This window comes from Rhineura floridana, chromosome 15 (genome assembly GCF_030035675.1).
Source record: "Rhineura floridana isolate rRhiFlo1 chromosome 15, rRhiFlo1.hap2, whole genome shotgun sequence".
In the NCBI taxonomy this organism is placed as follows: Eukaryota; Metazoa; Chordata; class Lepidosauria; order Squamata; family Rhineuridae; genus Rhineura; species Rhineura floridana.
In genome coordinates, this window is record NC_084494.1 from 21693164 (window position 1) to 21721159 (window position 27996).

General features: G+C 43.1%; 1 protein-coding gene across 1 annotated transcript; it reads right to left on the reverse strand.

The window, feature by feature from the left end:
- Window positions 1-307: 307 nt before the first annotated feature.
- MATN1 (matrilin 1) lies at window positions 308-27996 on the reverse strand. The gene is made up of 8 exons (XM_061597705.1): window positions 27909-27996; window positions 23270-23616; window positions 13806-14028; window positions 12646-12771; window positions 7530-7937; window positions 5505-5657; window positions 3401-3481; window positions 308-604 (listed from the first exon to the last, which is right to left on the reverse strand). The coding sequence occupies exons 1-8, from the start codon at window positions 27994-27996 to the stop codon at window positions 552-554; spliced, it is 1479 nt and encodes a 492-aa protein (XP_061453689.1). The 3' UTR covers window positions 308-551.

The window sequence follows — 27996 nt, forward strand, 5'->3', positions numbered from 1 at the left end:
TACATTTGCCATTAAAAAAAACCATTCAGAGTCACATAAGTCAAATTCAGTTCTCAAATGAAAGGGGTGGTATTCAATGCTAATCCTACTCAGACTAGACCCATTGATGTTAATGGAGTTGATTAACTTCATTAATTTCAATGGCTCTACCACAATGAGTAGGACTTAGCTGAATACAACCCAAAGAAGGCAAAAGCAGCAACCAAAACAGAACCTGCCAAGCATTCACAGAGCTGATAAAAAAGAACTTACTAAAACAATATAAATGTATATATTAAGCTTTAGATTAAAACAAATTCTCCATATATTTGATATATGCATATTCTATTATGCAAGGAAAGTTTTGATGGAGTTTGGTAACACAAGGACTTCTACTGCATTATCATGACCTGTACTTTCCCATCACAATTTTTCCCCTTCTCAAAAAGAAGAGCTGCTAGGACCGTCAAGCATGACACAACACTGGAGAAGACTTGCCCGTCTGTGTTTGTCAAAGTCTTCTGGTGTGTTAATATTTTAAGTTGAGAAAGAGACAAAAATGATTCCACTTTTTAAATGGTGATCCTGTTTTCCAGGGCGGCCAGCTTCTTTGTCACTGCTTCCAGTGAGCAGGAGTTAAGGAACAGTTCTGGGTTATTTCAAAGACGTATGAAAGGGAGATAAAATCCCTCTGAAAGGTTACACTGATTTGGATTGGTTGAATGAATCAAAAGGTTCCCAGACGTAATGATGGTTTAGAATGCTTGAAACTTGAAGATAGATACCAGGGGTGAAACACAGGAAGCTGCCTTGCTCTGAATCAGGCCATTGGTCCATCTAGCTTCATTTTGTTTACCCTGACTGGTAGCAGCTCTCCAGGGTTTCAAGACAGGGGTCTCTGCCAGCTGTATCTGGAGATGCTGGGGACTGAAACTGGGACCCTTTGCATGCAAAGCCCATCCCTGAAGAGGCAACTACTTGGGGACAGGAAAGCAAGGAGGGAGGCACCCCAAATGTACCACAGACTATAAGAGGGAAAACCCTCCAAGTGCCTAGCCAGCAAACAGCCAAAAATGAAAACAAAAGTAGTTTTATTGCTGCCAGACACGTTTCGGGTGACAAAGACCCTTTATCAAAGGCAATCTAGTGGAAGTCTCACGCTGCTCTCTCATCGGTGTAGCAAACTGACTGTCACCTGAAACACATCGGGCAGCAATAACACTACTGTTGTTTTCATTTTTAACTACTTGGGGATGCCATTTTTATGCCGCTTTGAGTTTCATGAAAGAACGATGGGATAGAAATGCAGTGAAGATCATTTTAAAAATAAAATGGTTAAGAACTGTATTTAGAGCTATCATCCATGAATTTGCCTGATCTCTTTTAAGCGATCAAAGCCAGTCGCTCCGTGGTGGCTGGTGCACATTGCAGCTGGTAGGGAGGAAGAAAGGGAGCCCAACAGTAGGTGGAGCCAGAACCAATGACAGGCAGAGCCAACACATTCTAGTCTCATCCCCTTACTCTTCCCTACTGAGTTCTTCAAGGGCAACCCTGCGAGTAAGGAGGAGGAGGCAGAAAGGCAGTACCACCCACTGGACTGGTTGTAAGAAGGTGGACAGGTGGGGGGCTCTCTGAGGGCAGGCTGGAGTTGGTGAGGCGGTGCCCTGTTCAGCATAATGGACCAGCCCCCATTGCAGTCACTGCTACCACTGCATCTCGTGGCAGTGAATGCAATCAATTCATTATGTGCTGTGTGAAGAATTACATTCTTCTGCATATCCTGAATTTACTGCCAGTCAGTTTTCTTGGAGGACCCTGCTTTCTTGCGTTTTTGAGAAAAGGAGGGAGAGAATTAATTCTCTCTCTCTCTCTCTCTCTCTCTCTCTCTCACACACACACACACACACACACACACACACACACACACACACACACAATGCTTCTGACGTTCTTAATTGTGTACATAGAGAGGGATCATCTAAACTGCACCTATGTGCATAGAAATCGTCTGGTTAATTTATGCAATTAACCCTGTGACTGATATGTGTGTAGCTGCAAATTGGATTATCTGTCTAGCATGTAAAGATGTGGGGGTGTGGCTGATCCGTAGTAGTGGTAATATAATTTTCAAGCCGACACTATACGTACAAATGCATTGCAAAACGTTTCATATGTTTAGCCTTTCATCGGAAGAAAGGTGCTCCACTTATTCATCGGCCAAATGACCCTTCCTTGTAGAAATGTAAGAAGCTGCCTTATATTGAGTCAGACCATTGGCCCATCTAGCTCAGTATTGTGTACACTGATGGGCAGCGGCTCTCCAGGGTTTCATGCATCTCCTGTCTGGGAATGAACCAGTGACTTTCTGCATGCAAAGTAAATGCTCTTCCAATGAGCTACGGCCCTTCTTTAATCAATGAGGTTTAAGTAAGGAGGCTTTAACAAAGTCACATATCTGACGGAGTGCTTTCTGCCTTAAGCCCCAGCCAACTCCCTTCGATTTGCAAGGGGTACCATTGCTTGTTCTGTCTCTCATGGGGAGTGGGAATTTTGGTAGGCACCACTTGCTATGCAGAGTTGAGAAAGCTAGAAATGCTAAACTCTCCTCTTGCACACCAGTATTAAAGACCAAACAGCCCATCCTACTTTGTAACCGATCAGCCTCCCAAGAAAAACAGGATTATCCTTCTGCCTCCTATTTGATTACCCAGGGTCACCACCAGGCAGGTAGCCGTTGGTGGCTGGGGCAGATTGAGACTGCTGGGGCAGAACACAGGCAGGCCAAACAGTAGGTGGAGGCCGAGCCAAACAGAGGCAGAGCCAACTAATTCTGGTTTGTCCCCATCCTCCTCCTCCTTGCTAAGTTCTACAAACAGCAAAAGTGGATGGCATCCAAAACTACAGGAGGAAAAAGGAGGGGGGACCCCAAGATGCCAAAAAAGGAGAATTACTTGATTAAGAAATCCAAATCGGTTTATTAAAAAGAGAAAAGAAGCCCAATGCGTTTCGGCCACTCTTTTTTTTTAGCCCCTGACGAAGGCCAAGTCCAGAGTGGCCGAAACGCATTGGGCTTCTTTTCTCTTTTTAATAAACCGATTTGGATTTCTTAATCAAGTAATTCTCCTTTTTTGGCATCTTGGGGTCCCCCCTCCTTCTTCCTCCCTACGTTCTACAAAGGCAACCCTGAGACTAAGGAAGAGAGCTGTCAGGTAGTGCCGCTATCCCCCAGACTAGTTGTAAGAAAGCAAACAGGTGGGGGAAGGGCTGGCGGACAGATTGAGGTTGTTGAGGTAGTGCCCCACTTGCCCTAATGGACTGGCCTCCATTGCAGGTGGCTCACCAAGTGGCCCAGGGTTCTTCCTTCGATAACAAAAAGAAAACACCCTTATAGGCTCTTTTCCAAATAGCTCTCAAAGGATATGTTTCCGTGTCAGTGCTTTTATGAGGTTGTCTACCTTTGTCTGGAACTTCACAATAGCTTCACATTCACAAGGGTCTTCTTCTGAGGAAGAGAAAACAAAGCCAGGTTCAGTGAGCTAATCTTTGGATAGATTGTTCTCCTGGTTGGGCATCAATGGAAGCTTACGGAACATCTTCCTCCCAGCAAATAGCTGGGAGACAAATTTTATTTATTTATTTATTTATTTTATTTATATACCGCCCTAAGCCAAAAAGGCTCTCTGGGCGGTGTACACAAAAGAATGAGAAGCATTCTTCTCCCAATGAACAGAAAGCAACAGCCTCTTTGAGACCTTAAATCAGGGATGGGGAATTTTTTTCATCTCAAGAGTCGCATTACACCATGGACAACCTTTCAGGGGCTCCATGCCAGTGGTGGGTGAAGCCACAGCCACAAGTGGGCAGAACAACGAAGGTGACTTTAATCTTTGTACAGTGGTTACATTCTAGCCCCGCAAAAGTCTACATACACATATACACACATCTCTCAATCCAGGTAGGCAAGAGATGTTATCACAGTTTATTTATTTATTATTTGATTTATATCCCGCCCTTCCTCTCAGCAGCAGCCCAGGATGGCAAACAAAAGCAGTAAAAACACTTTAAAACATCATAAAAACAGACTTTAAAATACATTAAAACAAAAAAAATTAAAAACATTTTTAAAAGCTTTGAAGACATCTTTTTAAAAAAGGTTAAAAAACATATTGTTTTTTTAAAAGGTTTAAAAACATATTAAAAAGCAATTCCAACACAGAAGCAGACTGGGATAAGGTCTCAACTTAAAAGGCTTGTTGAAGGAGGAAGGTCTTAAATAGGTGTGGAAAAGATAACAGAGATGGTGCCTGTCTAATATTTAAAGGGAGGGACTTCCACAGGGTAGGTGCCGCAACACTAAAGGTCCGTTTCCCATGTTGTGCAGAACAGACCTCCTGATATGATGGTGTCTGCAGGAGGCCCTCACCTGCAGAGCGCAGTGATCGGCTGGGTATATAAGGGATAAGACGGTCTTTCAGGTATCCTGCTTCCAAGCTGTATAGGACTTTGTACACCAAAACTGGAACCTTGAACGTGGCACAGTATCAAATGGGCAGTTCAGGACAGGTGAGGGATGTGGCATGAGGGGAAGGGTGTGACTTGAGGAGAGTTCCAAGGGCCAGAATGAGAGGCCCAGAGGGCCACATTCGACCTCCAGCCTGAGGCTCCCCACCCCTGCTTTAAATATAGTGATGTCTTTAGTGATAGATAGGACTAACCCTGAAAATTAATGGGACTCTTTGAGAATCCATTTAAAACTAGATTACCATCAAGGAAGGTTTTGAATGCTTGAAAGGCCTGATTCACTATTCTGCTTGCTAACCTGTCCCCATTCCCAAGGAGAAAAGCTCACTTTAAGAGCAATGATGGGGGAGCAGGCAGTAGTGGTGGCTTCCTCCAAGATGAGAAAGGTCCACCAGGCCTCTCCTCCTTCCCCCAGTTCTTTGTAAGTTGAAGATGCTGGCATCATCTTTTCCCACCAGGATCATAGGGCTTGAACAATATAGACAACACCATTCCTCCATCATCCTTTCTTGGAGAAACAAGCTGAGTTGGGTGAGCTTTCCTCAACCTGCTCCTGTCCTCAATATGGTTTGGACTACAACTCCCATCAGCCTCAGCCATGATGGCCAATGGTCAGGGATTATGGGAGTTGTAATCCAAAACATCTGGAGGCCAGCAAATTGGGGAAGGATAAATTAGATGGATTTCTCTTGCAGCCCATACTGCCCCCGGCCAACATACCACATGGGTTTGAGGTATTGCCAGGCTATACTGCCATAGCAGACACCACGAAAAAATGGAAATGGGCTGCCTTCAAGTCAATCCTGATTTATGGCTACCCTATGAATAGGGTTTTCATGGTAAGCGGTATTCAGAGGGGGCTTACCATTGCCTCCCTCTGAGGCTAGTCCTCCCCAGCTGGCTAGGGTCTGCTCAGCTTGATTATGGCCCACATTGTAATTTATTTGCCAGGGTAATGGGTTACAGAATTGTGCTGTAAACGTATCATGCGTAGCCATCCTTACCAACACAGATTTTATTTTGTAGTTTCTTCCCAATTTGTTTGATGGTTCTGAAATTAGCGCTATAGAAGTAATGTTCTGCCACTGGTTCTGAGGCAATTTCTTTAAGTTCATCTTCAACAGCATTGCCTACTCCAACAGCAAATATCTTGTAACCTGAAACAAACAATAATTGCTAATCTTCTAATTGTCATCTCTGTGAAACAAAAACCAAGACTTTTATGCTAAGCTGCAGAAACCCACACAAAATTATGGGTTAGCAGTATGTAAACAAGTAAACATCTGGTTTGGATTCACATGCTCGCCTCTCCTCCTCTGGCATCTGCTTCTTGGTTTAAACTAACCAGAGTTTTCTGTTGCATCTGAACTAGGGGACCGATGGCTAGTTTAAACTATGATATGAATGAGAATCAAACTGGTTTTTGATCCGGGCTTGTCAACAAACCAGAGTTTCCCCAGTTCAGATCTTAAACTAATTCTGGTTAGTTTAAATCGGAAGGCAGTTCCTTCTAATCTCTTCACACCCATGCTGCGAGAAGATGGGAGAGCGTGTGAGCCTAAGTGCTGCTTTTGCTCATTCATGTAGCCCTAAACTATGTTTAGCATTAAATCCAAAATGGGCCACACTGTGGTTTAATCTCTGTTTACAAACTAGGATCTGACCCTGGTGGCATATCCCACTTTGAAAACAGAGATCAAACCACAGTTTTCTGATTTGGATACAATGGGAAACTGTGGTTTAATAAACTTGAGAACTCTTGAATCCCAGTGCATGAAAAAAGGAGGGAAGCACACAGACAAAATACTAATTTTTGGTCTAACAAACCATGTTTATTAGACTGAGATCATTATATCTGAACCAAACCAGTTAGTTGAATATGCTATTGGCACAAGAACTCAAGTGATGAACAAGGGTGGATAATGGTAGAAAGTATTGTAGAGGTAGAAGAATACTCAAAATTAATCTAACGTAGCAATTAAAACACAGTTTACTGTTTTGGATAGAATGGGAAAGTGTCTTTAATAAACCCTCCTTTTTCCAGATGAGCCACAAATCACGTTCCTTTTGAAGGGAATTTTATAATTAAAGGCTGTGTCTTGGAATTTGGAGTGTTATCATGTTCCAATTACGTTCCTGTTTGTTTTGCATTAACTGCGTTTATGTTAGATTGAGGAGCTGCAGCCGATTATAGCTGACGCTGATAAAGAGCTCTTCTTTTAAGCAGAGAAATACCCCCACAGCTTTTGGGCTCGGATTTCCCAGATATCTTCAACAGAGAGGGGATAGTAAATAAAATGTTCCAATTAAGGAACTTTAATACAAACTTTATGTGAGGCAGAGGATAGAGAGTTGAACGGAGCTTCTCATATCACCGCCATCTTGAATCGTCCTTCCAACACTGGAGGACCTCCCTCATGTATTGCTCTATTGCCCAATATATATCCAACCAAGATCTAGATTCCTTAAGAAATGGCTAGACATTCCCTGGCTTATCTCACCTGATGAAAAAATTATTTTCTTAATGGCTGACCATACCTGAGAAGTAACCCATAATGTATCCCTTTTTATAATAGCAGCCAGAAAACTTGGGGCAAATCACATCGCCTCAACAAATATCATCTAGGCACGTTTTTAATTCCCCTTGTTTGATTATAAATTATTGTATTTATATCATGTTTGTATTGTATTTTTACTGTATTACTTGCGTTGGCCTCCGGCCCTGCAATTCAACTTAATAAACTTGGAATAAACCCTTGAAGTTCTGGAAACTGGTGCATAAGAGCTAGAAGGGGGGATGGGGTAAACTGAGCATACAGACATAGCAGTCATGCTTGGTCTAAGAAACCATCGGCTTGTATCCAACATTAGTCATACTCAGAGTAGACCTATTGAAATGAATGGACCTAGAGTTACTCGTGTCCATTAATTCCAGTGTGTCTACTCTGAGTATGACTGATGTTGGATGCAACCCATTGTGTCTTAGTAAGGCCATTGCAAAACAGTGGTACTAAATTCTGAAAGCCTACCCAGTTCTTTGGCTTTCCTGGCAGCATCATTGATATAATCTTGTGACCGGCCATCAGTAAATACAATTGCTACCTTGGGTACTCCAGGCCTCGCACCACTGGAGATGGCAAAGGAATTGTCCACTAGGTATTTCAAAGCTTGGCCAGTCATGGTGCCTTTCTCCATGTAAGCCATCCTCCTCACTGCGGCTTTGATGTCCTGCTTGTTCTTGTATTGCCCCAGCGGGAATTCCTGCCTTACTGAACTAGAGTACTGCACCAGGCCCACATGTGCATTCCTGTCTGACACTTCCAGGGAATCCACTATCTGATTAATGAACCTCTTCACCAGCTCAAAGTTCTCCGGCCTCACACTCTTCGACCCATCAATCAGGAAGACAAGATCTGTGGCACCCCCTCCACTGCAGGCTGGGGAGAGGTAAGAAAAAGACCACACAGAAAAAGCAGGAGTTGAAATACCCATTTCATCATCATCATCATTGGTTCACATATTGTTTCAAAAAGTGTGAATTAGGTAAGTTCACTCTTATATGCAAACGCAGTTGAATTTCTCCCCCATGACTAACATGACTAATTTCAGTTGGACAAAAGCACAACTAACATAAGGCACCTTCAGTCATTTGCTTCATAGTTTTGTACATAAAATATAACAAAAGCATGCTGGATCAGGCCAATGGCCCATCTAGTCCATTATCCTGTTCTCACAGTGGCCAACCAGATGTCCGTTATAGGAAGCCCACAAGCAGGACCTGAGTGCAAGAACACTCTCTCCTCCTGCTGTTACCAGCAACTGATATTTGGAAGCATACTACCTGCACCTATGGAGGCAGAGCATAGCCATCATGGCTAGTAGCCACTGACAGTCTTTTCCTACAATAATTTGTCTAATTCTCTTTTAAATCCATCTACGTTAGCGGCCATCGCTGCCTCTTGTGGGAGTGACAATTTTGTAACAATTTTGAAGCGCAAATTTCCGAACATTCTTTTTGGAGAGACGTGTTGTCTTGAGGACTGCAACAAAAAAATTAGAAGATTTCAGACAAGCTTTGTTGGTTAAGTGCCTTCAAGTCAATTATGACTTATGGCGACCCTGTGAATCAGCAACCTCCAATAGCATCTGTTATAAACCACCTTATTCAGATCTTGTAACTTCAGGTCTGTGGCTTCCTTTATGGAACCAGTCCATCTCTTCTTTGGTCTTCCTCTTTATTACTCCCTTCTGTTTTTCCCAGCATTATTGTCTTTTCTAGTCAATCACATCTTCTCATTATGTGTCCAAAGTATGATAACCGACTTATGGTGACCCTATGAATCAGCGACCTCCAATAGCATATGTTATAACCCACCCTATTCAGATCTTGTAACTTCAGGTCTGTGGCTTCCTTTATGGAACCAGTCCATCTCTTCTTTGGTCTTCCTCTTTTTCTACTCCCTTCTGTTTTCCAAGCATTATTGTCTTTTCTAGTCAATCACATCTTCTCATTATGTGTCCAAAGTATGATAACCTCAGTTTCATCATTTTAGCTTCTAATGATAGCTAAGTAAGAGAAAAATTAGACTTATGTCGCTAAGTAACCTCTGACAGATATAACCTGTTGTACTTTCTGTTTTGTTCTATCTATTGAACAGTTAAAATTAATAAAAATATATTTGAGAACAAATCTCAGCTGGGAGTTTGTTGAGAAATTCAGAGCTCATTGGAGCATCTAAGGTTGCTTTTTACACATGAGATCTAAAGAGATTCTTGCTCCACTGAGACTGTAACTCAATGGTAGAGCACAAGTGAAAGTATCAGGTTCAGTCCCTGGCTTCTCCAGGTAGGTCTGGGACTGTCCCCTGTCTGAAACCCTGAAAAACTGCTGCCTCTCTATGTAGACAATGCTGACCTCGATAGACCAGTCTGACCCAGTAAAAAGCAGCTTCCTATGCAGAATCAATACTGCATATCTAAATCTATATCAGCCAGAATGCCAATACACATCAAAATGCCTTCCTTATGCACAAAATAGGTGTGTTAACCATTGAGAGCCGGTGCGGTGTAGTGGTTTGAGTGTTGGACTGTGACCTGGGAGACCAGGGTTCGAATCCCCACACAGCCATGAAGCTCACTGGGTGACCTTGGGCCAGTCACTGCCTCTCAGCCTCAGAGGAAGGCAATGGTAAAACCACCTCTGAATACCGTTTACGATGAAAACCCTATTCATAGGGTCGCCATAAGTCAGAATCAACTTGAAGGCAGTTCATTTTCAACCATTGTCACAATTAGAAAATGTATGAATGGGGGGTATTGTTCTTTTAAGAAAGGTATATAGCAGCCATGTGGGTCCCAATCCATGCTAGTTATATGGGGGGAGCTGTAACCCTTTGCCCTCTGCATTCCCAGTCCAGGATGGGGGGCATGAATGTGCCTGCTCTTTGTATTGGAATGAAAGCTTCCATTGGTGGAAATGGGAGCTTTACTTCCCATACAAACAGCAAGCACTGAGATGGGATGTGATCCAGATGGGACCTCAGAAGGGGGGGCAGAGCATTAAAGCCTTACTATATAATAATATTTGTATTGTGTTATACTGTTAAAGCCCTCTAACACTACACCAGGGTCCAAATCTGGATCAGGGAGAAGCTGAGTTTGGTATTAACTTCCATGGAAATGCTGATGATATCTCATCTGCTTTGACCCTTCCTTTCTCCTAACAATGAGACATTCAGATACACATAGCACAAGGGAGCCTCCAAGGCTATGTAAGCGTCAGCTTTAAAAGTATTCTGTGTGTTCTCTTAGGCTGTTCAAGAAGGTGACCATATATCCTCAAAAAGGAAATTGAGAGGGATTTTAACTGGCATGCAGTAGAGACATTAGAGACCGATTCAATCTACTTTGGGTGGGAGGGGGAGGTGTTATGGAGCCTTCCCAAGTGTCAGCTTTCTGAAACTGAGTTAGTTGTGTTTGAGCCCTTAGATTCTCTTCCTAGTTCAGCCACTGGCTAGGTTTTTGTTTACTCAAGGAACTTCTGTGTTTCAGTGGACACCTTGTTCTGCCCATGACAGCCGGCGCAAAGTTTTAAACTGGCCAATCCGTATTCCCTGTTGCTTTTTTGGCTCTTTGGACACCCTCAGGGAAGGTTACTTAAGGATTGCAGAAGTGACGCCAGCAATGCAGTTATGCTGGGGGTGAAGGGAGGCGTCACGCTGCCCTGGACGGAACATTCAGGCAGCAGGCCCATGGCCCTTTAAGAATGGGCTGCTTGTATCACCTTCTTGCTGGTACGATCCCTAATCCACCCTCACTACAACTCTCCCAGCACACAGAAATCCAATGAAAAATTATAGCGTAAGAAGGAGAAGAGCAATGTCACTGGTCTGCTCAGAGGAAAGTTAGACGGACACAAGTTTTGTACAGCTCAGTGTCAGAGCACCTGCTTTGCATAAATAAGGTCCCAGGTTCAATCCCTTACATCTCCAGGTAAGGCTGAAAAAGACTCCTGCCTGAAACACTGGAGGTCCCCTGTCAGTCAATGTAAACAATTTTGAACTAGATCAACAAATAGTCTGACTCAGTATAAGGCAGCTTTCTATGTACCTATGACAGCCGACATGGTGCCCTCATAGAGGGAGTCTCTTCCCCTGTAAGATTGTGCCACTCAAGTCTTTAGTGCAGGAGTAGCCAAAGTGGTGATGTCTAGATCTTCTTGGACTACAACTCCCGTCATTCCTGACCTTAGCTATGGTGGCTGCTGCTGCTGGGAGTTCAAGTCAAAAACATCTGGAGGCCACCATATTGGCTATCATATGAACATTGGAAGCTGTCTTATACTGAGTCAGACCATTGATCCATCTAGCTTGGCGTTGTCTGCACTGACTGACAGCAACTCTCCAGGGTTTCAAGCAGGGGTCTTTTCCCAGCCCTACCTGGAGATGTGGGGGATTGAACCAGGGACCTTCTGCATGCAAAACAGGTGCTCTAACACTAAGCTATACCCTTCTCTGCTCACTCATGTAGGGCCATCTCTTCCCCTGAAAGATTGTGTCCCTGCAATGTCCCCTAATAAGAGGCATTTTTGTGTGTTATTTTCTCTAATCTCTGTAATTTTTTTGTGCACATTGTTTGGCTGGAGAACTGCATCGCAAAAGTCAGAGAAGCACACATTTTGAAAGATAGCTGAGTTTTGATTCATGTATTAGTTCAGGAAGTGCAAGTTAGTTTCTCATGAAAATGCAAATAAAATTGAATTTCTCCCCCATTCCTTAATTCAGCCCATTAGATCTAGTCCTTCTGTCAGGGTCAACAGAGAGCAAATCTTTGCCTTCTTCTAGGTGACAGACCTATGTGAAGGTCCCCCTGCAGTTTTCTCCTCTCCAAGCTAAAACCATCCAGTTCTTCCACCCTTTCTTCATAGGGTTTGTTTTCCATACTCCTGACCATCCTCACTGATATCCTCGGAACTCATTCCAATTTGTCTGCTACAGAAGTGGGGTACCTCTGGCCCTCCAGATGTTGTTAGATTACAACTCCCATCATCCCTGGCCATTGGCCATGCTGATTGGGGATGATGGTATTTGGTGTCCAGCAACATCTGGAGTGACAAAAGTGTCCCACTCCTGGTCCACAACATCTTTCTTAAATCATGGCACTCAAAACTGCTGGTGGCAAAAACAAAAATTAGGAATATGGTTCCAGATAAGCCCCAAGAAGTTGAGAGCAGGAATATAACAAGCAATAAAACATCCCAGGTATATATATACATAGTTACACAAGGACCCTTGTGTAACTTTGGGATGAGACTGAGATCAGCAAGGTGGCACACTCTGAATGTTGAAATTGTTAGAATGAGCAACAGTTAATACTCACTGTACTGAGAGGAAAAGGCCACTAAAGGGTTACTGAATGTAGGAAGTTGTGAACTTTCTGCGTTGTGAGTTTAGTTTCTCTTTCACCTTTCCTCCTTGCTTCTGTTGCAACCAGTAATGGCAGATGTTGTTAAGTAAAAGATGCTGTTCAAATCTTACAGCCATGTGTGTCTTCCATGGAATAAGACAAAACACCTACTCTGCAGCAGAAATCTGCATATATTCAGTGTGATTTGGAATGAACCAAGTTGAAAACATAATTATTTACCACTGCAGGTTTTCCCATCAGTGTTAAGGGTGAACCCCCTTTTACATGCACAGGTGTAGGAAGCCCCTGTACTGACACAGATCTGCTGGCAATCATGGTCTCCAGTGGCACACAGGTCTGACACAGCTGTAAAACAATATTATGCAATATTAAGTGTACAGGATTGTATAGTGCACAAATAGAATCCAAATCTACCTTCCTTTTTTCTTTTTTGAAAAATTCATAGAAGAGCTCATAATTCAGGTCTCCTTGCTTTGAGATCTGGGCATGTAGATGCTGTTTCCAATATTTTTCTAGGAGAGCAGGGACATTGCTGCATGCTTAAAATACCTGGGGTGTAGGCCTATGACAAAAGGAGAGATGCCTGCTTGAAATCCTGGAGGGCCACTGCCATAAACAACTACAAAGGCCTGTCGGCATAAAAAGGGTTTTGAGAGACACTTGAAGATCAAAAGTGAGAGCGCCTGCCAAATCTCTGCTGAAAGAGTGTTCCACACAGCCTGCGACCAGCAACACAAAATGCCCTAGTTGAAGCTAGTTGGGCCTCTGTAATATTGGGGACAATTAACAGTGTTCCCCCAATGATGATACAGAGGCTCAGGTAGTCCCTAAGGTATCCTGGACCCAAGTAGTTCAGGACTGGCCTGGAGAATGGGGTTAATGCTCCCCCCCATGCAGTTTTCCTAATTAAAGCAATTTCCTGAAGCTGCAGTTACCAGGGGGAATATAATAGTACTGAATAGGTCCTTTATGTTTTTCCTTGTGGAACAAACAGCAGCTTCAGAGGGAGGGCAGTTTAACTGGGAAAATGCCAAGGGAGGGGAAGACTCCACACACAGACATGATTGGGGGTGTTTTTAAGTGGGAGGTCGTAAACTGCACATTGTGTAGAGCTCCATGTTTCCCCCACATCATTTTTTTTTTAAAAAAAGCCATAATCAGCCTTTACGGGCAATAAAACAGGGCAATGGGGAGGGGAGCCCAGTGATGTTGTTGACGCTTTCCCCCAACTGATTTCTTCCACTTTAAATTGCCCTGCCTAATTGGCATTTTTCATCTCCGGGTAGGATTGTTTGGCTTCTTTTAACTCTTTCCCTTGGAGTGAATGGAGGGTGAGCTACTGGGAAGGGTGATTTTTGGCTGATCTTTATAGGACGTACCACAAAATGCTTCCTGAAACTTATTGCTCAGCTTCTCAATGACACTGTAGCTCTCCACATAGTCCACATGGTCATCCAGAGGCGGGCTGGCAATCTGCCGCAAAGTGTGCATGTCCACACGGCCCACACCAATAGCGAAAATTTCAATCCCAAGGGCTCGTGCTCTCGCAGCAACATCCTTCACCCCATCCTGGGGGCGCCCATCAGTCACTATGATGGCCACCTGTGGATTAGAGAGTGACAATTCAATAGATTGTCCAGCTGCACCACTTCTTAATTCTGCCTTCACTTTGATAGCATCCATCTTGAAGCATGCCATGCAATTAGAGTCAGGTGTCCTACTCAACTAGCTCAACCTCTAATTGAAACCAAGCATCTTATTCCCTAAAACCAGGGCTTCTCAACCTGTGAACCCCATGGGCTTCAGGAGGTCCATGAACCAGACACACACACACAAAATCCAATGCGATAAAATAAATGGTATTTATCTATTTATTTATGGAGATCCATAGCTTTCATCAGATTCTCAAATGGGTCCATGACCCCGCAAAAAGGTTAAGAACCATTGCTATAAATAATCAGTCAGGTAAATTATGGAGTCCACACTGACAGGAACACTCACTATTACAGATATTCTCGAGGTACTATATTTAAGATTGTATTCACTAAGTCATGTCTATTAATGTCAATGGGTCCATTCTAAGTAGGACTAGCACTGAATACCACCCAATGTTTTTAATGAGAGCATTACAGCACACTCAGTGGGGCTTACATACATGTAAGAGTGCATAGGATTGCAGTCCTAATAACCTTTGAAGACAAGAGAAAAAGTGGGCAATATTCATATGCTGGATTTTATGTTAGGAGTATTGGAAACAGGACTGGTCACATGCTTGAAGAATGCCAATGATTTAGGCTTACCAAATACAAATGTAAATGCTACGCAAACCAAACCAAACCATACTTGTTAAATGCAAGACCCCCACTTCGCTTAGCCACGTTGCTTGTCTCTGGGCTCCTTAGGGATAAACTACAGGTTATACTCAGTGGTGGCTGGTGCTCATTGGGACTGGTAGGGCAGAAGGCAGAGGGACCAATATGTGAAGCCATAGCCAATGTCAGGTAAAGCCACCCCCTGACTAGTTGTAAGTAAGAAGCCAAGCAAGTGGCAGCTGACTGAGGTCAGTGGGACTAATTATACTTCAGTCTCATGGCTTTTTATTTCTTGGAAAGTACTCTCAGCAGTTCATATTTACCTTCTGAAATCAGAGTTGATAAAAGCATCTGAAGGGTGAGTTTCAGGTTAAAAGCAACTGGCAACTGGGAAGGGATGAAGGACTTCCTTCTGTCCCATCCCTTCTTACATGTAATCACACACACACACCCCAGGGCACTTTCCAAGAGAGAAGGGGGATTGGTGTTTCATTACCTATAGCTGCAGTGTACCTTGCATTTTGCTCCTTAAAACTGATAAAGCATCATACCATGCAGTGCAATGTCTCTAGTTTGCCAGAAGAGAGAGCTATTTATTTAACAAATCGAGTGGGGGAAAGCCACAAAGGCTGGGCACACACTATATATTTAAAGTGCATTTCCCCCAAAGAATGCTGGGAACTGTAGTTTACCCCTCACAGTGCTACAATTCCTGGCACCATAAACAAGCTATAGTTCCTGGGATATTTAGTGGGGTGGTATGTGATTTAACCCACTAAATATCTGAGGAACTATAGTGGTTAAGGTGTTGGACTATGACCTGGGAGACCAGAGTTCGAATCCCCACATAGTCATGAAGCTCACTGGGTGTCCTTGGGCCAGTCACTGCCTCTCAGCCTCATGAAAACCCTCTTCATAGGGTCGCCATAAGTCGGAATCGACTTGAAGGCAGTACATTTACATTTTAATGTGATTTAAATGTGTAAGCCACCAAAGTTAAAGGGTTTCCCCTTACACCCTTTCAATATGTTTTCAATATGTTTTCAAGATGTTTTTGTTGTTTTATCACTTGTTGTTTGCTGCCCTAGGTTCCTTTTGGGACGAAGGGCAAGATACAAATTTAAATAATAACAACAATATGTTGTACAAGCCACTTCTTATATATTTGCCTAGGTAGGAGTACTGCATATATTGGCTATCAGATGCAGTAATGATAATATTTTTCATTATCCGTATAATCCCCTGCTTGTTATTGTTCTCATTTTCTAAATAAATTAAAAGCAAGGGGGACAAAGTAGAACACATGATCAACTTAGTAGAGACAATGTTTGATATTGTCCTTTCATAAACTGATATTATATCAAACCTAATGGCCATATCTCTGTGAAATTTAAACTCAGCTGGTTTAAAAGGGGGGAGTATCAAATGAAATGTGGTTCTATCACTCTCCTAAAAGACAAAGGGCTCACAGTCCACAGAGTTCCTTTCAGCAAGCTGAAAGGCCCATTCTGCTGCATGTAACAATATCTTTATTTCACCACCTTTTCTATCCCTCAAAAAAAAAAATCACTTTGAGAATGTCTCACCCTGTAGGTTCCACTTGAAAATGGAGATTGGAACCAGCTCTTCACATTTCAAAAATAATCCATTTGAAAATCGACGCTTGGGTTTCACCAGAATGCAGCCAACACATCACTCTTATTTAGCTTTAAGGAGTAAAGCTTTAGGGAGCATGGATTTCATAAAAGGATCTGAAAATCACCAAAATGGATGCAGACTTCATTGGGTTGGATCTAAACTTAGGTAAACTTTGTTCCCATTTAAATCGATGGATCTGAAGATTTACTAATGTGGGGTTGCATCCAGTGTTAGTCATACTCAGAGTGAGCCCACTGAAGTTAATGGGCATGGAAAACTTAGATCCATTAATTTCAGTGGGTCTAATCAAAGTCAAGCTTAGTTTGGATCCATATATATGTATGTAGATTCTATATCCAAAAAGCATAGGTAAGGATCGTAGCTCAGTGGCAGAGCATCTGGTTTGCATGCAGAAGGTCTCAATTTCAATACCTGGCACCTCCAGGCAGGGCTGGGAGAGACTCCTCCCTGAAATTCTGGAGAGCCACTGCCAGTCAGTGTAGACAATCCTGACCAAGATGGACCAATGGTCTGGCTCAGTAGAAGCCAGTAGATGGACCAATGGTCTGGCTCAGCTTCCTGCGTTCTTATGGAGTAAAAGAGGAGAGTTGTATCTACAACTCTAGACTTAGAAAGAAGCCAATTACATTATATAATCTTCAAAATGCAGCACCCCTGCCATATTAAATTAAAAGGCAGCTGGGATGATATTATGGCAGCAATATTACTTCTCACCTGGCAGTTTGGAGAGAGAGAGAGAGTTTATTTTTTATTTATTTATTTATTTGTTTGTTTCATTTTTAAACCGCCCATAGCGAATAGCTCTCTGGGCAGTGTACAAAAGGATTAAAATACAAAATATCATAATAAAAACAGCCGAACAATAATAAACACAAACAGAAACCACAGAAATATAAAAATAAACATATTAAAATGCCTGGGAGCATAGCCAGGTCTTAACCTGGCGCCGAAAAGATAGCAGCGTAGGCGCCAGGCGTATTTCTTCGGGGAGGCTATTCCACAATTCAGGGGCCACTACAGAAAAGGCCCTAGATCGTGTAACTGTCCTCCGGGCTTCCTGATGTGTTGGTACCCGGAGGAGGGCCTTAGCTGCTGAGCGAAGTGACCGGGTAGGTTCATAGTGGGAGAGGCGTTCCACAAGATATTGCGGTCCCACGCCTTGTAAGGCTTTATAGGTCATGACCAGCACCTTGAATCTGGCTCGGAAACAGATGGGTAGCCAGTGCAAATGGGCCAGAACAGGTGTTATATGTGCTGACCGGCTGGTCCTTGTCAGCAGTCTGGCTGCTGCATTTTGCACTAGCTGAAGTTTCCGAACTGTCTTCAGGGGCAGCCCAACGTAGAGCGCATTACAGTAATCCAACCTAGAAGTTACCAGAGCATGAACAACTGAGGCGAGGTCATCCCTGTCAAGATAGGGGCGTAGCTGGGCTACCAACCGAAGGTGGTAGAACGCATTCCTTGCCACCGAGGCCACTTGCGCCTCAAGAGACAAGGAAGGATCGAAAAGCACCCCCAGACTACGAACCTGTTCCTTCAAGGGGAGTGTAACCCCATCTAGAACAGGGTAAACATCCACCATCTGAACAGGGAAGGCATTCACCAACAGTGTCTCGGTCTAGTCTGGATTGAGTCTCAGTTTATTAGCTCTCATCCAGTCCATTATCGCGGTCAGGCAGTGGTTTAGCACATCCACAGACTCACCTGTAGAGGATGAAAAGGAGAAATAGAGCTGCGTGTCATCAGCGTTCATTTTGTATCAAATGAAAGAAAAAAATTAAAAGCATTTCTGGGCAACAACACACAGTTCCTTCCATCCAGTTCCCCTTCCTCTCTCAACCAAAGCGAACTGTCCCTAGCCAAGCAAGCACAGAGCCAGCTGGAGTTATGCCCCTTCTCCCTGTTAGTTTAAGCTAGTGATGGTTTAGGTGATGGTAGCTGAGGCAACAACATAAGTTTTTATTCTATTTCCCTTTCCCCTCCCATCCAAAGGAAGCCATTTTTCAGCCAAGCTGGCCACTGTCACCTCTGCTCCATTCCTCAGTTTTAAGACTGCAATGGTGGCAGAGGTGGTGGCGATGGTGGTGGCAACAGCAGGAGCTACTGCTTCCCTATCCCCCATCCCACACACCGGATAATCGTGGGGAGTGGGATGGGATGTGTTGGCCTCCAGGACCTGATGACCCTTCTGCCTAATCTAGTTGCCGACAAAGGATCATGCCAACATTTGGTGAAACGGTAGGGGGGTTCAGACAAACCCAACACACACACTCACTGGAGAGGTGAGTGAAATCCTATCAACTAGTTATGTCCCCCTCTGGCCTCTTGTTTAGCATGTGAATGGGAAATGCCTCTGTGTGTGTGTAGGGATGGACAAATCTGTCCATTCTGGTTACTTTTCAGCTTTCATTTTTCCAGTCTTAAATTCAGAGCACCACATTACTGCATCAGTTTGCAAAATAAGTCTGCATCTGTACTGGAATTGTTTCAAGTATGTTTTAAGATGTCTGTATTGTCTTAGTGCTTGTTGTTTGCTGCCTTGGGCTCCTTTGGAAGAAAGGGCAGGATATGAATGAATGAATGAATGAATGAATGAATGAATGAATGAAGTCCTCCTGAAAATTCATCAGCATTTTAGTGTGCTTCCCTCCTAATATACACATTTTTGCAAGCAATTTCCCCTAATATAATGCATTTTATGTTATTTCCAACAGTGAATGTATTTCAATGCACACTTTCCCCTAGCATGTACATTTTTGTAAACATGTTTTGCAGAAATGCAGAGTAGAAATGTCAAAGGATAGCTGCATTTCGGTTTATGCATTATTGCGGGATGTGCAAATTAGGTAGATTCACATTTAAATGCAAACCAAACTGAATTTCTCTCCCATACCTATGTGTGTATAGATATAGATATATATGTAATGCTTCTCCATACAAATGGGAAACCATATGCCCTTTGTAGGGAGCCTACAGTCAGGGATCTTTCTTCACCCTTTAGGCCAGGTGTAAGGAACCTTTGGCCTTCCAGATGTTGCTGAACTATAACTCCCATCATCCCTGGCCATTGTCTATGCTTGCTAGGGCTGATGGACATTGTAGTTCAGCAACATCTGGAGTCCGGGGGCAAACAAAATGGCACACACAGTCATTCCACATACGCAAGCCAACTGAATCTTCAACACTGGTGACAGGACAGTATCCTCCACTACACCAGGGAGGGGCAGGCTAACCTAGGTGGTACAGGAAAGGTTGTGTGGCACAAATAGCTCTGTCTTCCAACAGAGAGATGTCATCCAGCGGAGAAAACAGCTGGAGGGTTCAAGAGGAATGGCTATGAGGCCTGCTGACTGGGACAAGCACTTCACTCACCTAGTGATAAGAACAGCCCTGAGTCAGTGTCAATACTAGCTTTCCCCCATTATTTAATGCTTCAATTTTGCAAAACCAAGGTTTGTGGCATCCCCATCTCATGTTAGCAGTAGAAGAAAAAGGGCAGTGCATTAACCTGAAAGTAATCACAAAGAACAAAGGAGTAAAATATTTTAAAAGTATATATGCATTGGCCAGTAGGAATCTCTCATAAGCCCAATATATATTAATGCACAGTATGTTCTAGACAAAGATCAACCTAAACATTCTGAGTCTGAGGAGGAACAAAATAAGAATCAGGATGGTTCAAGCAGATCACAGTGGGAGAGAGTCTGAATGTTATATTCAAGAGAGCAACTTTGATGTAACTTGAAAAGGGGCTACCAATCTGTATGAAGGGGACCTTTGTTGCCTACACTAAGCCATGTGATTATTTTTCTGCTCCTCTTTTCCATAGTAGAAAGCCAGTGAGACCAGGTCATCCCTTTCAGAGAAGCCATCACCAAAGAGATGAATGTAAACATAATTGTTCCCACCCTTTTGCCCAAAGATCAATAAAAAGGTCAAATCTGAGCTGACAGAAGATCTGGATGATGACACATTTTGTGATGACAGTACAAAGTGACCCAAACCTCAGATAAAATCTCTTGCAGGATTTCTGCCTTGCTGGAGGCAGTATGCCTCAGAATCCCAGTTGCTGAGAATCACAAGTGGGGAGATCATTGTTGGGCTGAGGTTGTGCTTGTGGGCTTTCTGAAGGCATTAGGTTGGCCGCTGTGAGAGGAAGACGTTGGACTAGATGGGCCAGTGGCCTGATCCAGCAGGGCTCTACTTATGTGGCATGTCCAATGTAAAATGTAAAAGCAAAAAGGTGAACGCATCTGAGAGCACACAAGGTATGGCAGCCTCCAGGCTAGTCATTCTGGTACTTGTTATGGAAGGGCCAAACCAGATATCACTTTGATAGTATGATTGGCAACCACATCTGAGATTTTTCAAAATTAGTGGTGGGTGTGAGGGTGATTTTCATTGAGTCTGTGGCTCACAGGGAAAGGAAATTCAACCCTTTCATCCATAGATGCAATCCTGGCAAAAATCACCTCCATACAGTCATTAATCTTAGAGGGGGAAAGTTCTAATTGCCAAGCCAGGGTGGGAGGTGATCCCTTCCCTGCATGCAAATAGGAACATAAGAGCCTGCTAGATCAGACCAAAGGCCCATCTAGTCCAGCATCCTGTTCTCACAGTGGCTAACCAGTTGCCTATGGGAAACCTGCAAGCAGGACCTGAGCGCAACAGCACTCTCCCCTCCTGAGGTTTCCAGCAACTGTATTCAGAAGCATATTGCCTCCAACAGTGGAGATAGGGTTAGTAGTCAATGACAGATTTATCCTCCACGAATTTGTCTAACCCTCTTTTAAAGCCATTCAAGTTGGTGCCCATCACTGCCTCTTGTGGGAATGCATTCCATCTGGGGGAGGGCTGTAGTTCTGTGGCAGAGCACATGCTTTGCATGCAAAAGAGTCCCAGGTAGGGCTGGGAATGTCCTCTGCCTGAATTCCTGGAAAGCAGCTACCAGGCAGTGTAGACAATACCAAGCTAGATGGACTGATGGTCTGACTCAATGTAAGGCAGCTTCCTGCATTCCTATTTTTATAACCCATATATGGTAGTTCCTCACACCATTAAAATAACCCAATTTGGCCCTATGCAATAGCTCCTGTTTCATCTTATCCAATTTCCTAGCTTATCACTCCATGCCTGCCCTGTTTTTTCTCCTCTCTCTCTACCAGCATTAAGTTTTATGTGATAACTTGTATAAAACAAACTTCTAAAAAGTACTCCAAATGCTAATGATGAGACTGGACTTCTTCAGCTTAAAAACCAGTGATTGTGGCCTAAAAAAGTCTTTGAATTTTGGCATGGCTAATGCCATATTGATGTGAAAATTTGTACTCATGTGGAGAGGTTGCAATTTAAACTGCTCAGCTGAGCTCATCAGGAAGATCTACTTTTGCCAATTCTTTGGTGTTTTGAATTTCATAACATTTCAGAGTTGCACCGAAACCTCTTTCAGTCCTTTTAGAAAAGTGAAACATGTGTAGCTCCCTTATGCAGAGTTGGACCATTGGTCTGTCTGCTCCATGGATATGGAACCTGTGGTCCCTCAGATATTTTTGGACTCCAAACACCCATCAGCTCCAGCCAGCATGGCCAATAGTCAGGGATTATGGGAAATGGAATCCAGAAACATTTTGAGGGTCACAGGTTCCCCATCCAAAGTCAACTCCAGTAGCACTGGCTCTGTCACCAGGATCTCAGGTGGAGGTCTTTCTACGTATGTTTGAATATGAGTCCTTACGCATGCAAAGCATGTACTCTGTCACTGAACTACATCCCTCCCCTAACAAAACTGGCATGACAGAAAAGGGTCCAATCAAAAGCCCGAGCATAGTTGCAGCCTGACTTTGGCATACTTTTTACCTACATCTCCATCAAAGATAAGGTAAATCCAGGTTGCTTTTGACAGGGAGAGTCTACTGTGAGCTATAATCAGGAAATAATTAGGTAACTGGAAAACAGAAGTGCTATGGTGGGGACCACTGTGGGGACAAAAGGGTGGAATGAAATGAATGAATGCAAGCAGTCATTCAAACATGAAATGATATCTCTCTCCAGGGATTTTCCCTGGGAGATTCCCCTTTCCTTGCTTTCCACAAAAGTGTTATCCAAAATTGCTCCCTAGAGATTCTATATTTTATTTTATTTCCTATTTCTCCAAGCTTATGTTCTGCAATGAAAGGCAGAAAGTAAAAGTTTCTTCCTTGAAGTTGCTTTGCATGGGTGTTTTGTGTGGGTTTTTTTGCTATATAATTTATTATATTTGAATCTATATACTGCTTAATAGCTCAGTTTCTAAGCAGTATACAAATGCACCTAGAGAAGAGCAAATCTATCCATTTCAGTTTCTCTCAGTTTCTCATTTTCAGTTCTCCACATTTCCACATCAGTTAGCATTTTTTTATTAAAAAGTTCTCATGAAAAATATCAGCATTTTAGTGCGAATCTACTAATATACACATTTTTGCAATTTTGCCTAATACACACATTTTTGCAAAGCAATTTTCTCTAATATAATGCATTTTGTGTGTTTTTTTCACTAATATGCATTTTATGCATACTTTACCCTAATATATGGAGAAGTGCATTGCAAAATTCAGAAAAGTTTGAATTTCAAAAGATGGCTGTGTTTCAGTTTGCACATTGTTTCAGGAACTGTGAAGTAGGTAGGTTCACCTTTAAATACTAACTGAATCAGTTTTGTCCACCATCCCCAGATACAGCTTAAAATTAACCAAATATAAACCATAAATGGAATATATAGGCTGTTTATTCCACTGGGGGGAGGCTATTCTATTTTTCAAGAAAGGACAGAAAGCAAACAACTGGAAGCATATAAGTGGAACAAAGGTTCTTACAAGCCTACACAGTGTTAATACCTTGTTAATCTCTGGTGATCTCACTCGGGCTCCTTCAACTTCACTGAAGGCTCTGTTGATTGCAAACTGGATAGCTAGGCCTGTCATGGTCCCAGAGGAGAGGGGTTCAATCTTATGAACCGCTTGCAGCAGACTGGCCTTGGTACGATAAGTCTTGAGAGACACCTCATTCTTGACTGCACTGGCATAATTGATGATGCCAACCCGAGTAGCATTTGGTCCCACATCAAGCGACTCAATGACCTGGGACATGAAGACCTTGACTTGCTCAAATTCATTGGGGCGCACACTCCGGGAGCTGTCAACGATAAAGACCAGGTCTGTAGGTCTTGTCCTACACTGGACACCTGCATGGGAAAAGTGAAGACCACTTTCAAACATTCAGAAGAAGGAGATGGATAGGGCAATCCTAATTCAGAAGTAAGTCCCATTGAGTTCAGTGGTATTGAGTCTCATGTATATAATGGCTATAGGATTGCACCTTTAGGATCCTACTCCACTTGATCTTAAAAAGCACACATCCTTTTTCTACTATTTGATCCACTAAGTACACCAAATCAAGATAATTGGGGCAAATTTTTACAATCATTCACAACATAGTCCTCAACGTGTACTAGAAGTAAACACATGGGCATGCTTTGGTTGATTTGGATAGATTATTTTGGCTTTATTTTCTTGGTTGGAAGAATTGCCTTCACTCTGATTTGGCTTCAGATGTCATCATATGGCATCATTATGAAGTCAAAAGGAATGAAGGAAGTGCTCCTGTAGTCTTGTCGGTTAAAAAAAAAAGCATGAACATCACCATCATTAAATTTGCCCATACTTCACCCCTGTAACTAAGGACACTGGCTACCACAAGAAGTGGTAATAGCTTCTAACCTGAATTAGCAATGTTTGTTAGCCATGAGCACTACATATCTCCATGTTCAGAGACAGCATTCTTCTGAGTAGAATCTGAGGACAGGAGATTGCCTTCATTATCATACTCTGCTTGTGAGCAGCCAGAGACATATGTTTGGCCACTGCTGAAAGCAAAACTCCCACATGTGATGCATGCAGGGTGGCATTTCTTACATTCATTAGGTTCTTACTGCTTTTGAGTAAGTGTTACAGGACTAATCTCTCAGAATCTAAAACGTAAGTGGGGGATTCTTTGTGCTGATCATCTAGATCAGGGTTGAGGAACCTGTGCTGTTCGACTCCAACTTCCATCAACCCTACCCAGTATAGCCAAAAGTCAGGGGTGATGGTAGTTGTAGTCCAGCAACATCTGGAAAGCCACAGATTCCCCATTCCTGATCTAGAAACACCCTGAGTAAATTCCTTTGAAGTCATTGGGGTGTGTTTCCCACATTGCCATCATCATCAGTCATCATCATCTGTAAGGATTGTAGCTCAGTGAGGAGGACTGTAGCTCAGTGGTAAGGTCCCAGGCCTTCAGGTAGGACTGCAGATGTCCCCTCTCTGAATTGCTGGAGAGCTGCTGCCAGTCATACTGAACTAGGTGGACCAGTGCTCTGACAGTATAAGGCAGCTTCCTATGTTCCTTTTATAAACTTAGGACAATGGTAGGGAATCTACGGTCCTCCAATCATTGTTGGACTACAACTCACATCACCCATTATTATTGGCTATGCTGGCTAGGTCTGATGGGGGTTGGAGTTCAACATTTGGAGACCACAGGTCCCCTACCACTTGCTATGTGCTCCAGAGAGGAGAGGGGAGCCTTCAAGACAGCAACTTGCACATTGACTAAAATGGCTTATCTCAAAGCAAAATCTGAAGAAGCCTTAGTCAAAGACTACATATAAGTCCCCTTTGAAGGCTTTTAAAATGGCATAAGTAGCTGCCTTGCACTGAGTCAGACCGCTGGTCCATTTAGTTCAACATTGCCTACAATGACTGGCAACAGCTCTCAGGCTCTCAGGGTTTCTTTTACCAGAACTACCTCAATATGCCAGGGATTGAACCTAAAACCTTTTGCATGCAAAGCAAGTGCTCTCCTACTGAGTTATAGCCCTTCCCTGTAAGATGGAGGGAAAGTTGTACTCATCAGTTCATGATCAATGGTGTCATGCACACTGTCCAGTAGGTATCCATGACACGCATGCAACTACTCTAAATCGCAATAGCCCTCATAGCTAGGGAAATACTGACATTTCCACAGTAACAATATGCTGAGTGCTGTGGAAATGTGATAGAGTTCCCAAAACTAAATGCTTCCTTGATGTTTATATCCCATGCAATCACAACCACTGGTGTTTTGTTGTATTATAAACTGATAATTACATAAAAGCCTACACAGGATCTCCATTCACACTCATGGCAGAAAAGAAATCTATCCCAGTCAAGGGTTAGTGGATACAATAATACTTGATTACTCTCTCACAGAAAATATGGCGTTGAATAACACTGAAGCCTAAAGGTTCCACATCAACAATTTGTTTCCATCTCTTAGATTATAACTAGTATTTATCATTCTGGAAATAACAGAGAGAGAGAGAGAGAGAGAGAGAGAGAGACCAAAAAACATGGGGGCAATTACATTTGTCTCTGTAGAATAACTGTTGAATAAAGAATGCCCTATTGCATTGAGAAACTACCTATGTCCCAAACAGGCAAACATTCAAACCACAAATTGCAGAACTGAGACTGTTGCCCATTTAGCTGTCATTTAAACAATGGCCTTGGTCCACAGAATCCATCCCAGATGTGGATGCTGTTCCAAATGCATGAGAGTAAAAGACAACAATATCCAACGCTCTTTTAATTGCACACCTTACCCCATAAGACTCTGCTGGATCAGGCCAAAAGATAATTGCAGTTCAGTGGTAGAGCACATGCAGAAGGACTCATATTGTATCCCTAGCATCTCCCAACAAGACTGGGCAGTGACTCTCCAGGGGTTTAGGTAGGGGTCTCTCCCAGCTCTACCTGAAGACGCTGGGGATTTAAACATAGGACCTTCTGCATGCAAAGCCGATGCCCTGCCACTGAGCTAAGGAAAATACTCATGCCTGAAACCCTGGAATGCCACTGCCAATCAGCATAGACAATACTGAGCTAGACTTAACATCAGGCAGCTTATGATCATATGGCTTTGGAGCAGGGACCAGGGCCCCACTCAGCAGGAGGGTCCCTAAACACAGCAGGGCTCGCTTATTACATTTTGAAGTGGAGTAATACACACTTTGGTCACATCCACACTATACATTTCAATCACATTGCTGCCCCCAAGGAATCAAGTTTGTCCAGGGTGCTGCCAATTATAGTTCTGTGAGGAGTAAACCACAGTGGCCAAGATTCTTTGGGGGCAGCCATGTGCTTTAAATGTGTGTTAAATGTGCATTATGGTGTGGATGTGACCTTTGTTTAAAGAGGAGGGGTACCCACCCCACAAGATCATAAGTCCAGAGCACAAAGTTATCTAATTGCACCATTGCTGTGTAAGGTTTCAGTCTTCAAGTGAAAAGACTATATTGGACTCAGGCCCGTCCAAACTCACATCAATAATCCACATTTTCCATATTCGCTTTGTAATCGGAGAGTCCCCACCTTGGCTGTTTGTTTGCTGTTTTCAATATTAACAAATCTGTAGTTTTTGCGCCCAGACGTGAAATACTTTCATTTTGGTTTTTCCCGACACTCCGCCTGTCACTCCGCCCATATGAGCCAATTGGTCAGTATAATATGACGTTTCCTACCCCCACCCCGTGTTGTGCTGAATCTGCATTTCAACACACATGTGCAGGTATGCGAATGCGCTATTGGCTGGGAAGGAGAGAAGGGACTTGGAAAATGATGGGGAAACGCCCATGGACCGCCCCCGGAATGCCCATTTAAGTAAAGTCTGAGGCATTGCATCCGAACTCCATGAAGGTAATGCGATTAATTTCTGCTTTAGGAAAGCAAGCCAGTTTTTTCCAAAGAATCTCAAATGCGGATTTGTGAGTGTGAAAATCCGCAACACCTTGCAGCATTGTATGGACCACGGAGAATTAATCACTGCACAAAGCAATTACATTGTGGATTATACAGTTATTTGGACAGGCCCTAAGAACTCCAGGGTTTAACAGAACTATTCCAGAATAAATGGAAAATTTGAGGACAGTAGACCTAGAAGAGACACTTAGAGCACAATCCTAACCATGTCTACCCAGTAAGCCCTATTGAATATAATGGAGCTTACTCCCAGGTAAGTGGGGCTAGGATTGTAACCTTAGCTAAATAGACTAATTTCTAGAAAGATGTTCCTTCACCGGGGCACCTGACTCATTCCAAACTGGAAGGAACTAATCAAGAATGATGTCTCTTGCACTAGGAATCTGAAAAAAGCTACAGTAGAAGAATGTTTCTTTGTTAAAGTAGTGGAGAAAGGTGAACACTGATGCTCTGTTAGATCTAAGTGTGTGTGCTCTCATTTCAGCTACTAATTCCAAAATAAAAAAATAGGCATCAACAGGGAAGAGAGCCTTATAAGTGTTTTTCTAGGGGGGGGATTTCATACACACACACACCACATTCACAAACCTTGCTGTGTTTTAACTCCCTTCTCTGCCTTGTGTCCTGTTGCCCTTGCCTGCCGGCCCAAACGTAATACCAAGGAGCTACAAACTCATGCCTTTCCATCACTTACCTCTCAGCTGAGGAGGGACCCCATGAACTCCCTGCTCCTGAAAGACAAGCAGCACAGAGACCAGAAAGCCAGGAAAAAACCCTGTCAT